Genomic DNA, 15,650 nt, shown 5'->3' with positions numbered 1-15,650 from the left:
TGGGACTTGCACACAATCTGGGCACAGTTTATGTCTGTGACTTACTTCTTCAGGACTTAGGAATGCCCTGTGGCTTTGTTCAGGCTCTGCACATTGCCCAGAGTGTACAAGTCAACACAGATCAGACCCTGGCTGCTTTTCTTTCTGTGAATGTCAGATAGCCACTACGGAGCACAACAAATCCTGCATCTTACATTCCTTCAGCAGAGGAAGAGATTATAGAGTGACAAGAAAGATAAGGTCTGCAGAAGGAAAACGTTAAGGAAACAGTAAGAGGAAACAAAAGACAAATAGTATTTAATGTTGCGAATCTGATGGTGCCAGTTCTGCCAGCACTGTGAGATGAAAGCATTATTATCAGCATGTCAGTGTAGAGTCTATGTACCAGCTCAGCAACATGCCCAGAGTGAAGCTGCAGCGGGCTGAATTTCAGAAGACATCTTATTGTTTGGATCTGGTCATGCTGGAAATAACATTCCCCCAAGTTCAGTTTTCTTTCACAATGCTGTCCATTTCTTTTCCACCATATTCATACAACACTTAATGAAATGAGACTTTATATGCTGGGATTTATCAGAAAAGAAAGGAATAAATCATAATATGAGAATATGTCCTGGCATAACATACGCTTATTTAAATAACTATAATAGTAGACCAAATATCTTAGAAAACAGATGAATGGAGAACATCATATGACAAGAGTAAGGATTTATTTAAAAAAATAATCCTGACTGAAATCTCCATTACAAGCTGTCATGCTTTTTCACATGTAACTTCTTTTTTGAGATAGATAATCTTACTTAGTGGTACTACTGGAGAGCATGTCAATGAAATACAATTATTTCCATCAGTTGCCCATGCTGTCCCCTGCACTGAATGCCCATCCTTCACCTGACACAGTCACTGTCATCGCTATAGCCTATTTTTTCACAGTAGGCAGTACAATATTTTTACAGTGTCAAAGAGTAGTTTCTTTTTTAATTGATTTTTTCCCCTTGGGAGAACGTGATCCTTATGGACATCACTCTTTTTGGGGAGTGCCTAGACAACAGCAGTGTCACTGGGTACATTTGAGAAGCAGACTGCTGTTGAGACTGTTGCACAAAATGTTTCTGCTTTACAAAGCTGTATGTACCAATGCTGTGTGACAAAGTACATTCAAAACATTTGCACAAAGCAATCCATCCTGCAAATACGATCTGCAGAAAGATGCACAAAAATACCAAATGGAGCTTGGTTCCTATCCTAATGTGCTGAAACAGGGGAAGCCTTTTTCCACCAGAGCTGTAAAGTTCAGCATCATCCCTTATGAACCGCCTGCTTCTTAGCAAGACAAATGGAATCCCAAAGAACTGCAATTAGTTACCATCAATTTGGGATGAGTGTATAAAATGATGAATACTTGCATAGGTAATAAAGTGGAGGTGGAACTGATTGGTTTTAATTTGGGGCCAAGACAACAGCCTCCATTAACCAATACAGCCAATAGTCTATGAGTTGGCTTCACTCCAAATTTTTATTTGCTGCTGCTTTTAACATTTGCTCTGCAATCACAAACATTTTGTTCCTGGGTACATCAGATCTAGGGTTTTTGTAGGCACAGAATTGCTTAAGTACAACAGCTTTAACGAAAAACAAACCACAACTTCACTTGAGAAATTCTTATTGCTAAAGAAATAATACAATTCTAGGGAATTATTGTTGGGAAACTTGACTTAATTCAGATACTACCTGGAAGACAACAGAAGTTAATGCTGTACGCTGTTGTAAATCCATTCTTTTTATGGCACCATATTACCTTCAGATTATGGTGATTCTGAGTGTAAAATTAAGTACAAAATGCTGAGATCTGCAGTCTTTTCTTAAAACAGTGGGAACTGCAGGTACTCAGCATTTCTGAAAATAAAGTAAGAATAAAGATATCTGCAAATCTAGACTCTCGACAATAAACACTACCTTCTGCCCCCTTTCCAGTCTCTTTGAACTTAAATTGAAATTTGGTTTTGAGGTAAAACAAGCTCAGACAGGTGCTTTAATGGTTCGGTACATACATGTTCTTTTATTCAACAAATGGATATCTTCCATCAGATATTTCAGAAAAAAAGTGTTGTTTTTCATGTGGAATGGGTATGATGAGATGTATCATAAGTGTATGCCATCCAGAAGTCTGTATCTTTATCAAAAATTCATATAGGTAAGTACCACTTTAACACTGTGAATACACTGTATTATCAGTAAAGTGCAGTGAAAAAGACAGTTACGAAGTAAAACAGAAATAAAGATTTCTCTGCAACACAAAGTCTTGAGGTCCCATCCTGTAGTTCTTAATCAACTCCCACTCTGAAGGAATGGGATAGAAACACTTTCAAAAAATAGCCATGCTCATAGAGGTTGAATTATTGTGGTCCGAAGTAGTCCAATGAGACAAGGGGGAATCATTTTAACTAAGACAGGAGATGGATAGTTTAGATATTAGGAGGAAGTTTTTCACTCAAGAGGGTGGTGAAGCATTGGAGATTGCCCAGGGAGGCTGTGGATGCCCCATCCTCGGAGGCATTCAAGGCCAGGCTGGATGTGGCTCTGGGCAGCCTGGTCTGCTGGTTGGTGACCCTGCACATAGCAGAGGGGTTGAAACTAGATGATCTTTGAGGTCCTTTTCAACTCAGGACATTCTATGATTCTATGATTCTCTATGATTCTCTAAGTAGCTTGATAGTGAACTAGTTACTACTTCAAAAAAGATGTACGAAACTATCTGAAAGGAGGTCGTAACTTAGTCCCCCTCTCTGACAGACAGAAATGAAAGATGTGAATATACAATTTCTAGCACAAGAACCTTGGATTTATGGGCAAAATGAGAACCAACCCTAAAACAAGCAATTAGGAAACTCAATTTAATAAAAACTAATGATTTTGTTATACATATATATATATATATATATATTTTTTTTTTTAAAGAGGAAAACTGAACTTACTTTGACACAACTTCTCAATTTTCCTTCTAATGTGATATGACTCATCTCAAATCCATTGGAAAAGAAGTAAACAAACTACACCAACTCAGTTGCCATCATCTGCCAGAAACATCTTAAAAAGAAAACTACTACTGAGGTACTTTTCTTGTCTTCACTAGAGATAAACTTATTTACCCAGTGGAAGCAGCAGCATTTTGCTTTATTTGCTTTATTCTTTTACCATGTTTTCCTCATTGCTAACAGCAACCAATGAAATACCTCCTTCGGTCAATAAATTACTTCCATGAGAAGTAGATTAATGTAAGTTGGACTAGTTTTGTTTATTTTCAAAACAATTAATTTAATGTGAGATAAACATAAAAATAATAGTAATAAAAAGGGGAAGTTCAGTTTGTTTATTAGCAACATATTTTATATGGGAAGTATCTTAAATAGTAATTTAAGCAATTTAAGACAACAGTCTTTTGATTATGTTCCTCATTCACTGAACTAATGCTATAATTGGAACTGTAAAATAAATAAAATGGTTAGTCCTTTTTTATTCTATAATTCCTCTCTAATCTAATTTCCTCAAAATAGCTGCAAGACAGTATATTGTCACTAAGATCAGAATGACAATTACAAGCTGGCCTATCCACTCTTCATTATCTGTTATTGTTTCTGTGATGCCAATTTCATATTATCACATCACTAATAAATGAAATCTAAATCACTCGATAACACATCTGAAGTCAGCTTCTCTGCTGATGTAAATCAGCTGAGATCCATGGAGGGGATTTAAATGTTATATTTCTTAGACTAGTTCCTGTTTGTAGATCTTAAAATCCACTGGACCAGGCAGGCCCTTTACTGGGCTAAATGATACTAAAACTGAAAAAGAGAGCAACTTGATTTTCCAAAATATTCCCTGAATTACTGCTTTAAAGAAAGGACTTTGAAGCTTCTCAAGAGTTGACAGGAAAAATCTAAATTGTCATGGCAACATGAGTTGAAGAAATTCTTCTTTGCTGTTTGCAGAGATCATCTCCATGCTATCAGCCTGTTTACTAGATGTTGCTAAAGAAAGCAATTAAAGGTTGATCTCTTCTCAGAAACAAGTTATACTATTGGTGAAAACAAGTGGACTGAGATACACTTCAGCTAGGTCAGAGATTTTGAGGTACCACTCATCTCCAATACAAAAGATGTTTCTGTGATTATTTGCATTTCATATTAATGACTAGGAACTCAAATTCTCTTTATCATTATTAGATTTGTTCTGGCATCCCTGTTTTAATGCAAGGTCTCTCTGTGATATGTGGCTCTAGTAAAGGTCAGACTCCAAGACCAGAAAGGTTAATAAGATTTACTTTTTTGTGCATGTGTGTGAGTTCCCCCACCTTTCTATCAGGTCAGAAGCTGGTCAGAATCCAATACATAAGCAACACAAACTGTCCAAATGAGGACTAGTGTTTATAGGAGCTAACTAGTTCTGCAGCAGAATGCTTTATAAACACTATTTTAACTACATTATGTATCTGGGGGGTGGAGGTGGGGGAAGGAAAATGTCAGTGTTCATATGTATTTCAATTAAATATCATAATAAAGCCTTCCCTATAAAGGTTTCATACAGAAAAAAGTTAGATATGGACAGGTACACCCCACTGTAAAAATGCTACTATGGCTGCACCGCTGACTTTTAGAAATCTATTAACATTACATTTTGTAGTGTGAGAGACATTGCAAACAATGGGTCAAGGTGTGTGCTGGGGATATTTATGTGCTGAGATAAAGAAAATCAATTTCATTTCTCAAGAGAGATGTCTACAAATGCAGAGGGTCAATGACTTCGATATTAGCAGTTGCTTGATTGTACAGAGGTTCTTAAAGTGAATGACAAAACAGCTTTTTCCCCCCAGATGCTTGGCATGACTCAATCCATGTATTATAAGAAATATCAGCAGGATGCCAATAGAGAATCTGGCTGCTGGGGCAAAGCTAAAACAGTATACTTAGTCACTTGGAAGCAGTCAGATTCTGCATTGATATCCCACAGACATGAGTGAGAACAGAGAGATTCGTCATGACTACTGGTTTCTCAACCAGAAGCATAGAAAATTAGCCTGAAATTAAGTGAAACTCTATGCTTTTGTTTTAATTCCATTAAAATGACCCCTTTGAAAATTTCACTGTTGTACAGGAACCTTTACAGGCTGGACAAATAGCAACAATGGGTTTACTTGCTGTTTACTTTCTTAAGTACTGCCTTGAGAAGCATCTCTCTGTCCTGATTTCTCATTGTCACTGGCACCTGCACTCCTTTGAGCGCAAGGCAGATTCCTCGATCTCGGATTCCTGCAACATCTGGCAGCTTGCTCCTTGGCAACATAACTCCTGGTTGTGCACTTTTAGCTGCACTGCACAAAGCAGGTCGCTGGATCTTGGTTCCCGTGGATCCATGTTGTGTACATCATAAGGTCAGGCTGAGCCCTGGGGCACTCCTAAAATGCAAGTTCCAGCCCAAACCAGTGCTCAGAGCTTAAGTTCTCTAACACGTATGTTGGATACTCTCTGCAAAGAGAGTCAAGCTCCCCTGTCCATTTCAGAAGTGGGCATTGCAGGAGCAGTGAAGATGCTTGAAATCCAACCCACAGCTGGACCAGTGTACAAAAAACATCCTGTTTGTGACCTCCAGTGTGTTGAGGCCCACCCTTGGACCTGAGCGTCACACACAGCCCAGTGCTGGCTGCACTTTGGTTCCCAGTGAGCTGCAGTGTTGATGTTTCAGCAGCTGTGCAAGAAGTCTGAATATTTGCATTCTCTCTGTGAAGATGACAGTGAAGTAACACAGGTCAAAGAAAGAAAATCATAATTTATGAAGTGTTATACCTCGGCTACGTTAGATCTGAAAACCACAGGATGAGAAAAAGAAACCTTACCAGCCCCAGATTTGCCCTCAACCAAAGACCTGCTGCAAACAACAGAACTGTAAGTACATTTCAATTAAAAATAAAAACAACAACAACAACAAACTCAGGTGTTGAAATATATTTATATGTTAAAAACAAGGAGGACAGAAAAGAAATACGAAATATTTTATGTTTTGCAAGATTTGCATGAAAAAGCTATCACCTTGAAACTGAGTAAGAAGTGAAGGTGCTGCAAAAGGTATTTTTAAAATGCTGACAAAATGTGATGCAACACTTTGCAAAACAAACACTGCACACATCGTTTTATTCATTATTATTTATTCAGCTCTCTGTCAGCTGCAGAGCTGCAAATGTTTCTTTCGAAAAGCCACTGTACAATGGAGACATGAATACAGAACATGATTCTGTACTTCAGTATCCATGGGATACTGTAGGAAAGACATAAAACATCCAAAGACTAAAATGATACAGGCTTCTCTGTACATTGTTCTCCATAATTTCTTAAAGGAAAAAAAAAGAAAAAAGAAAACATTGGAAAACAAAAAGAGGAAGCAAGGCAAGGAACAGATTAATCCATACTTGGAGATACTGGAGATCTTGCTTAAAACCAAAATATTCTCATAAATAAATAAAGCTTTTAATACCAGCAATATTGACAGCTTGGATTCATCCAATTTTCCTTTGTCGGTCACAGTGTAAACACTGTGAGAAGTGCTCGGCCACCAGAGCTCACATCAAATGGGATCTGGATCCACTGCTCATCTGCAGTATCTGCTGCATCTGCCTTATTTGGAGCACCAACAATTTCAGCAGTGGATGATCTAAATATTGCCAAAATCAATAGGAATTTCAATTTCAACTGCAGCAGGATAGAGCCCTCGTTACTGTCCAAAGGTAAGTTTTCCTAAGGTCAGAGATGACCTCAAAATGACGTTGAAAGAGGTGGAATTACCATTTCAATACCATATACACTAATGTATTGATAAAATGAAGAATCTAACAATAATAAAGTTGCAACAAAAGGTGATTTATTTTTGTATTGGAAATTAGAACTTCACTATAATTGCAAAGAATTGCGATTTTTTTGCTTAACTTTTGATAAAGTCCAATCATTGATGATATTCTGATTCATTAAGAGGAATTCTGATTAATTATCAGTAGTGATTATATCTGTTAACTGAATGTGCCCTCCAGGTAAAAATTGCAAGAAACTGTTGTCGTTTTCTCTCTCTCTCTCTTTTTTAATGACTAAGAAATGCAGAACGAAATGTTTCTCTCTAAGCAAGTCAGACTTGTTATTGGCAATAAGATGCAGTATTACTCTTGTAAGAGTTTTCATTGCATGCATGTCTCCATTTACTGTTCAATTACTAAATGCAGGCAACTGATGAATGTTGCCTTTGTGTGTCAATATAACACCAGCAATAATCCAAGTAATTTGTTTAAGCAGTTATTCTGTAGAGAAATACAGATAACAAATACAGCGTAGATTTTCTTGAATGTGATAGAAGTGTCATAGAGCTGAATGAAATCTTTCATCCAGCCAGAACAAAGATGTGTGAGGACAAAGTAGCATCTCGCAGCTTTCCTCAGGCATCGATGACATTTTTCCCTATTTCAAAAGTTACTGGTTGATAAAAATGGCTTAAAGGAAACTGCATCTGACATAGAAAAGTAAAGTATCTAAGCAGAAGAAAGTGATTCACACGCATTAGGAGAATTTCCATATGATTCTCATTCTTTGCCCACTGAGAAATTGGAAGAGCGTTCAATTGAGCTAATTTGAATCTCCTTAATTTTGCAGCCACATGGACAGCTAGAGGCCAGCTTCTGAATCAGGGACCCTGACTGAAAGCCAGCCGCATGCTCAAGTTTTATCAGAACTCACATCCAATACTTCTGCTACTGCTTCAGCGCCTCAGCTCAAGCAGCAGTTCCTCTTTCAGCGCTGCAACCCCTGCCGGTGGCAGAAAGCCCAGCACCATGGGGCACCTGTGGGAGCTCCACGCACACTCACAGCTGTTCACCAGCAGAATAATGTCAACATTTTCAGAGACACAGTGGGTCAGTAGGGATCCGAGCAAAACGAATTAAGTCGTATCCCTAAAGTCACTGGAAGTTTTCTTTATACGGTCACACCACTCAGCAGTTACTGTGAGAACAGGAAAGGCTGTGAGAGCAATGTCAGTGTGGAGGTGTGCAAGTGGCATGGCTTCCAAAAGTTGGAATCGGTGGTCCCTGAGGTATCTCAGACCTTCTGGGGAGCACGATACACCCTGAATGTACTGATTTCTGTTTCAAACACTGACTCAGTTTCAGACTGTTCCTAAGTCAATGAGGCTGAAGCTTTAATGTCTGTAAGTAGTACTGGGGCCAAAGTCCTATACATAACTTGTAAAAATGTGTGTGTATCAATGCATAAACAATGATAGTACCGTACAATGAGTAACAGAGATGAAGAGCTGGATTTTGTGTCTGTATAGAAAATTAAAAAAAAAAAAAAAAAAAAAAGACTAAAAGGAAAGAAAAGTACTCTACTTCTTCCCCTAAAACTCAAAACATCCACACCTGATCAAAATCACACATGTTTCTGTAAAAGGCCATGAGAGTGACAGTCACTAGAATAAACAAGAAAAAGCTCACATCATGCTTCCTCTATCTACAGACCACTGAAGATGCTGAAGTGCCCTCACAGACCTCACTGCATCTACACATGCTGCTGCCTGCATGGCCTCGCATCACCAGCAACTGCTCACACCATGCCCTGCTCCACCTGCTGGGAACCCCGTGTTGGTGGACAGAGGGATGCCAGGTCTCACAGATGGCTTCTGAGAATGAACTGCTTGGGGAATCCTAGTTGAACTGCCATGTTCTGCACTGTATTGTATTCAAATTTTCCATTCTTATACAGAGTTAAGTATGTTGTATGTATATCTCCATGCAATACTACAGATGTGACCAGAGCTGGCTGCTGCTTTCTGCCTTTCCATGGTCATTTCCTCACTGCTCTGGAGCTGGGGTGGAGAAGGCACCCACAGAGCACAGAGTAGTGCAGTGGGTATCCAACACCCAGCTTTTGTTTGTTTGTTTTTTCCCAGCTCATTTTCACTCAAATTGCTTCAGCCTTCCCTGGAAAGGAATGGAGCCTCTCTAGAGAGAGCGGCTTCACAGTGTGAGAAGCACTGCTTTGGAGAGAGAGAGAAAATACATGACTTTAAAAGAGAGAAACATTCTCAGTTCAACAAGAGGAGGCCTTAAACATAGTGGTAACTTTGCGTGATGCAATTATTTTGACAAAGTGAGAGCAGCAAACAGAAGGTACATAAAATGTTTTGTTTTTTATTTCTTAAAAAAAAAAGAAAAGACAACCACAACAGAATGCTAAGCTATAGATGTGGGAGTCCTTCCACTGCGCAGATTTGATTTCAGACAGAAATGTGTTTCTTTTGCTATTTCCATTAATCTGAATGATACCTCTGAAGTTGCACCAGGAAATAAAGCCTTATGCACATTTTGTCAGAAGCAATTAGGTGGCGATTGAGGTGCTGTCACTGGATATCGGAGCAAGCCCTGGAAATGATCTCAAAACTATACACTGGGACAAGAGAACATATGAAGCAATACGTATTCCTCTACTGAAAACAGCAGATCTCAGATCAAAGCAGAAAGATATTTTAATCATTAATCTTGAATTTCAGTCTGAGTTCAGTCTAAATCTATCATTTCCTCCCCAGCAGTTTGGTAGTTTGTTTTTGTTTTTGTTTTTACCAAAAATGGCATTGCCATATCTGGTGTTTCAAGTACATCACGAGTTTTTATGTTTGCTTTTGCAAGGATATAGCCCATTACAATTAGCAAATGGCTCTACACACATGGCCATCTGAGTGCAGAGCTGAGCGTCTGCTGCTGCTGTGCAGAGCATCACTGCTCCATGGGGCAGCTCCAGGCATGGGGCTCCTGCACAGCACCCCAGCTTGATTCCTAGTGATTTCTGAAGTGTAACAGACAGGGAAGGTTCCCCCTGAACCTGTCTTTGGCTTTCCAAAATACTCAGACAAAACGCCACCATGGAAATACCCATAGAGCTGCGCCTCGGATCTACCACAAGGAACGATGACGTATGTTCATTTTCATCCTTTCTTATTCCTTTAAAAAGTTACAGACAACTGCACAGCAGCAGAGGGTTTGTATTTGGTTTCATGGTGAGGAACACTGTGGAAATCAGCCCACCTCCCCTATGCTGACAGATAAAATGTGTGGCAACACCTCCAGAAACAGTACTTCATTGCTTTTTTTAAATCACAAAATCTCCAAACAAACCAAAGCCCATGTGATTTCCTATTGCAGCCCCTAAGGAATTATCCAATTACTGAGGGGACAGTAAACAGGGAGTCCTAGGGACCAATTCTTTAAAGCAGTGTGTGCTCTGGGAAGCCAAGGCTCTCCGTGTTCCCAGGGAAGAAGTTCTTTCACTCTCTAAACTATAAATGCAATTTCAGCCTCAGGATTACATTTGACTAAATATAGATACCTGTGCTCAATTGCCTGGGAAGGTAAATGGGAAAGAATTATGTCAAATGTCCCCGCTGGTTCCCCTTCTACCTGTTGTTTGACTTCAATATTAAGTCAGTTTGTAGCCCTTAAGTAGGTGTATTGCTGCTCCACATTAAGCGCTGTATAATTACATTCTGCAGAGCGGCATCGGAGGCAGTGCCCAAATGTTCCTGGCAAAGCCTTTGTATGTAAGCAAAACACGTCGGATCTCCGCTGAATAACCATGATCCAGCCTCCAGCTTTTCATATGTGCTGTCAGCCATGAAAAGAAAACACTTAAATGTCAAACGACAGAACCAGCCACAGTGTATTTAACAAATGAGCCGCGGGTGTCGGCCCGCTGCAGCGCGTCCCGGGGCGGCGGGGTCGGGGGGAGACCTGGAGCCGAAGTTCGGACACAGCGCTGACACCGAATGTGGCCCCCCCCGGACCATGCGGGGGCACCTCGCGAGGGAACAGCGGGCGGAAAGCGGAGGCAGCGGCGGGGTTCGGGAGGAGACGCGGCTCCGGACCGGACCCGGCTGCGGCGCTGCCCGGGAATCGCGGCCCCGGGGGTAAGGCTGCAGCCTCGCCCCTCGCCAGGCGTCCTACCCACCCCCCACCCCAGCACGGTGCGAATAAAGCGTAACAGTGCTAAAAGCAGCGACGAAAAATAAAATGGTGGGGACGACGCGAAGCGCCGCGGATGGGGTAAGGGAGCCGCACGCAGCGCAGAGCGCGGGGGAACGCACCGTCCTCCCGGAGGCGGAGGGGAGGGCTGCGGGGACGGTGCCGCTGCGGGATGCGCCGCCCGCGCCCTCACACGCGCATCCGCACCCGCACGGGGCTAAAGAGAGGCGAAGTGAATACCGAGCGGGGAAGTTGTTGTCTCCAGCGCTGAGGTAGCGATGGGGCTGAGGCCAACCCCGAAGTTGTGTAACCCAGTTCTCTGCCGTCACCCCCACCCTCGTTTCCCCTCCCTCCCCGCATTGATTTTAAGGAGGACCCCAGACGGGGGTGGGAGACGCCGCGCGGCCCGGAGCCCTCTCCCGTCGGCATGCGGGGGGACCCCGACCCCGCACACCCCCACAGTCCCAGAACTCGGGGGTAGTGGGGACGGCCGGGGGCGGCTCTGCGCGACACCCACTCTGCGCTCCCCCCGAGCTGGGTAAAAGCGGGGCGACGGAGAGAGAAAGCCCAACTTGCCGGCCCGGGGACTGTCTCTCTTCGCACGGTGGCGAGTGCCGCCCGGGCATGTGTGGAGAGCGAAGTGTTGGCAAACTCCGGAGCTGCCCAGGAGCTGATGCGCGCAGCTCCACTCGCGGCGCAGAGGCGGCTGCTGCCCGGCTCCCGGGGCTGAGGGTCTCCGCGGGGAGCGGCCGGCAGGCAGAGAGCTCTCGGGGAGACGGGGGACGGCGAGAGGAAGGGACGGGGAGCAGGGGGAAGGAGCCGGGGATCTGGGAGCCGGTGGCTGGGAGCGCAGAACGGAGCGCGGTGAAAGAGAGCTCATGCGAGCGGCTGAGCCGAGCCGAACCGAGCCGAGCCGACCTGAGCTGAGCTGAGGGGTAAAGCCGTGAGCACAGCTTGCATGAATCCAGCCCCTAATGCAAGAAACCCAAATCTTACCCTGAGCCGCAGCGAGGATCCCCGCGCAGAAAACCAGCAAAGCCTCGAATTTCCTCCACGCAGTCATGTCTGCGGTTATTCCACACGCACCCGCGCTCGCACGGAACCCCCGGCGGCTCTCCTGGGCTGCGACCGCGTCCTCGGAGCGGCGGCGGGGCTGCGGACGGCGCCGGCTCAGCACCGCGGGGCGAGGAGAGGCGGGGAGCGGCGGCGCGGCTCCCGGCGCCTCCTGCAGGACTGCGCGGGCGGCTGCCTGCGCGCTGCCCGCAGCATCAGCCCCGCTCGGCGCCCGCGGAGCCCCGGCGCCGCCGGCCCGCCGCCCGCCCAGGGGAGGGGAGGGGAGGCGCGCCCGGCGCGGCGGGCAGCGCGGCAGCCACGGCCGCCGGAGGGGAGAACCGGGCGGCGGCGGCGATGGGAGAAGGCTGCGGGGAGAGCGAGGGAGAGGAGGAGGAGGAGGAGGGGAGAGGGAGGGATCGAACAGAGCGCGGCGCAGGCAGCGCGGCGGAGGGGCTGCCAGCCGCGCGAGGAGCCGCCGTCGCCGCCGGACTCAACCATCACTTCCCACGGAGAGGGGAAGGGGCCGGCGATGCGCAGCCGAACCCGCAGCCGCCCCACGAGACCTCGGGGCTGCCGTTGCCCCCCGCGGGCTTCCGGGGACCAAAGCTCCTTCAACCCCACTGCTGCCCACAGCCCCCCGGGCGTTCCGCCGCATCCACAGCTCCTCGGGCATCCCGGGCGAGTGTGCGGGTGTTAGGCGCATTGGGGTGGGGATCCCTTCGAACTCAGTCCCCGTAATGGAAGGACGGAGGCTTTCGTGTCCCAACGTGCTCGGCTGCTCACGTCCAAGTTGCTCATCAGAGCGAGGTGCACTTCCTAAGGAAAGGTGAGGAGCCAGTTCAGCTCTCTCCTTAGGAGCACAGCTTTGCCATTACCTCGCCATGCCCAACGGCTCCTGTGGCCAAGAGAAATTTCTGCCATTAAGTAACCATTCAAAATATTAAACCCTCCAAACCAACCCATCCCAGTACATAGCAGCACCGGACAGTGACTTCTCCAGCACCACTCCAAACCCATGATGTTGGTTCCATGAGCTTGTGGAATGGGTGCAGAAAGCTGCAGGACCTCGTGGTGAACCATTTGAAGTCACAGAGGTTGCCACCACCACCACACACTGGGCCTAATGGCATAATTCACACTCACCTGTCTCTGTAATTAAAATACAAAGGCTCAGAGGAAGGAAAGAGCCACAAATACATTTGGAAAGCTAGTTTCAGGGTTGTAAATGTTCACTTATGATGAGATTTTTCTTTCATGGTAAAATACGCAAAGTTGTTTTCTCATTGTGAGTTTCAAGAAGGTGGTGAACGGGCCCTGAACGAGGTAGGCTGACTTTGTAATAAGCCTGTATTTATGGTTAAACGTTGCGGTTCTCAGTCAAAAAAGCCCTTCGGGCCCGGCGAGCTGCCGAAATAGACGTGGCACTGCTGCCATCTCGTGGCCGCCCCTTCCTCCCTTTTGCCGCTCCTCCTCTTCCTCCCCTTCCCCGAGCCTCCCATCAGCTCCAAGTGGGACCAGAGCACTTTCACGGCATGGACGGGGCCATAGATTCGTGTTTTAGCAATGCCTCGGGACTCAAGTTGGCATTTGTGACAGTGATGCTACGCTGATAGGTGTTCGTACCGGCACCACACAGCCGGAATGCTGCACAGTTCCCCCATCAGTGCTGCTCTCTGTACACACCTCTCATTTACCTCTGATCAGGGGCAAGGAGAAGTCGTAATGATCCCCAGGGAACAATGTAAACCAGAGAGGTCACTAACCTTAAATTGGGATTCTTCATTTCTGGCCTGCACTAATCTGAGAATTACATTTTTGCAGAGATTCTTCTACTGCTGCTGCAGCGGGTCCAAGCGCAGGTCATGCTTCTCACTTTCATTTCATCATATTGTCTGTTGTGCTGGAACAGTTACAAAGTCATAAACCCCCTTCCATGCATGGGTCAGGGTCTAGCTGCAAACAAATGCTTGTATGGTTTGTTGCTCTCTGAAGCTGAGGAGCTACTGTTTAACCCTTCTCACAGCACAGTCTACAGAAGCTCCAGTATCCAGTGATACAGTGTGTTGGCTCATCCTTGTTAGATTTACTGTTTCCCGAGGCTTGCCATTCTTCTGAGGATTTTCTGGGCTTTTGGGAACAGGTGCCTTCTTTATGGAGTTAAACAGGCAGTAATTTCTTCCCATCGCAGCACACAGATAAGGCCAAATAGCCGTGCACCACAGTCACTGTCACTACAAAAGAATCCCTTCTCTCCTTCCTCACATCCTATAACAGTAAGCCATATAGGTAAATGTCGGCCTTCAGCACATTATCCCTTGTCCCCTGCATTTTTGCCTTACCCTGATAAACAAGACAGCACAGATCACTGGCTGCTGCCTCAGGCTCCAAGAAGATTCAGGTAGAGTCACTATGACTTTCCCAACCCCTGTGGGTCCCAGCAGCTTTGCCAAACCCCACAGAACCCAACGATGGCTGTGCATCTGAGGCTTTGCACTCTGGGTGGAGGAGCTCTGCCACCCTGACTCCTGCATTACCTAAACACAGTAATTACAGCAGCTGATCTAACCTAATGACTGTAATCTCTCTATTGTATTTTAAGCACCTAACGTAGTTCCATAAAATCCCCAAATTTATGAGTTTGAACAGAGGCAATATTTCTCTCTATTCCCTATAGACAGTGTGGGGGAGTGTATATGTCAAGACTGTTTGTACTAATCGGAGTGATTTAAAGGGAACTTGACAGGGATTTATTTTTAATTGAGAGCTTGTCCTTTTGCTTTCCTGTGCCATATATAAAAAGGTCTGAAATGTTAGATTTCCCCTTTTCATTTTTCAGCTTTTTACATTAATAATTTTGAATTTGATTTTCTATGTTGTTGCTTTCTGGGAAGAAGAAACATCTTGCTGTGTGGTGCAGGAATATCCGTGCATATCTAAGCAGAGCTACTGGTTTGGAACAGAGCTGAGGACACGTCATATACTGATTAAAAACGGATGCTTGGGGGAACCCATAAACAGACTTAGTTCTCACCATCTGAGACAGAAGGCAGCAGCTTTGCACCAGAAGGTTATTGTGAAGTCTCAAGTTTAAGAATCTGAAAGCTTGAAATTCAAAATAGTATGCTGGAAAAAAAAAATCTTTATAAAGAGCCTTCAGTGGAACACTGATCTAGGGCTAGCAGGTCAACTCCAGGGAAACTTCATCAAAATGTTGATGGTTGCAAGTTTTTTGTTTTTGTTTTGTTTGTTATACATGCTCTTTAGTTGCTAGCAAAAACAGAGTAATGTTCTGAATGCTCTCACTTAGCACATTCTCCTTTTGATAGCTATTTTCAGACTTGAAACATTTCATGATCTTTTCTGTCCTAATATATTCTTCAAACTAGAACAATGGAAAACTTGTACATGTACATACGTTCTGAGCCCCAGTTTGTTACATCGTAAGAAATAAAAAAGATGCTATGTCACTCACCAACTAGGTTGGAAAATTTGTTTCTGAGATTCAGATATGATTCTACTTTCTTTTTTGTGGTAACGTTCTATCCATACT

General features: G+C 44.5%; 1 protein-coding gene across 1 annotated transcript in view; it reads right to left on the bottom strand.

The window, feature by feature from the left end:
* The window catches only part of CSMD1 (CUB and Sushi multiple domains 1), a 1,018,930-nt gene extending 1,006,784 nt beyond the window's left edge, over window positions 1-12,146 (bottom strand). Inside the window, exon 1 of the mRNA XM_031611018.2 lies at window positions 12,044-12,146. Within this exon, the coding sequence (XP_031466878.1) occupies window positions 12,044-12,110 (67 nt within the window). The 5' untranslated portion in view covers window positions 12,111-12,146. The remainder of the gene's footprint in view (window positions 1-12,043) is intronic.
* Window positions 12,147-15,650: the final 3,504 nt, after the last annotated feature.

The sequence above is a fragment of the Phasianus colchicus genome, chromosome 2 (genome assembly GCF_987193195.1).
Source record: "Phasianus colchicus chromosome 2, bPhaCol1.hap1.1, whole genome shotgun sequence".
NCBI classification, from domain to species: domain Eukaryota; kingdom Metazoa; phylum Chordata; class Aves; order Galliformes; family Phasianidae; genus Phasianus; species Phasianus colchicus.
The sequence above is the reverse complement of the archived record's forward strand: the minus strand, read 5'-3'. Positions and strand labels throughout refer to the sequence as shown.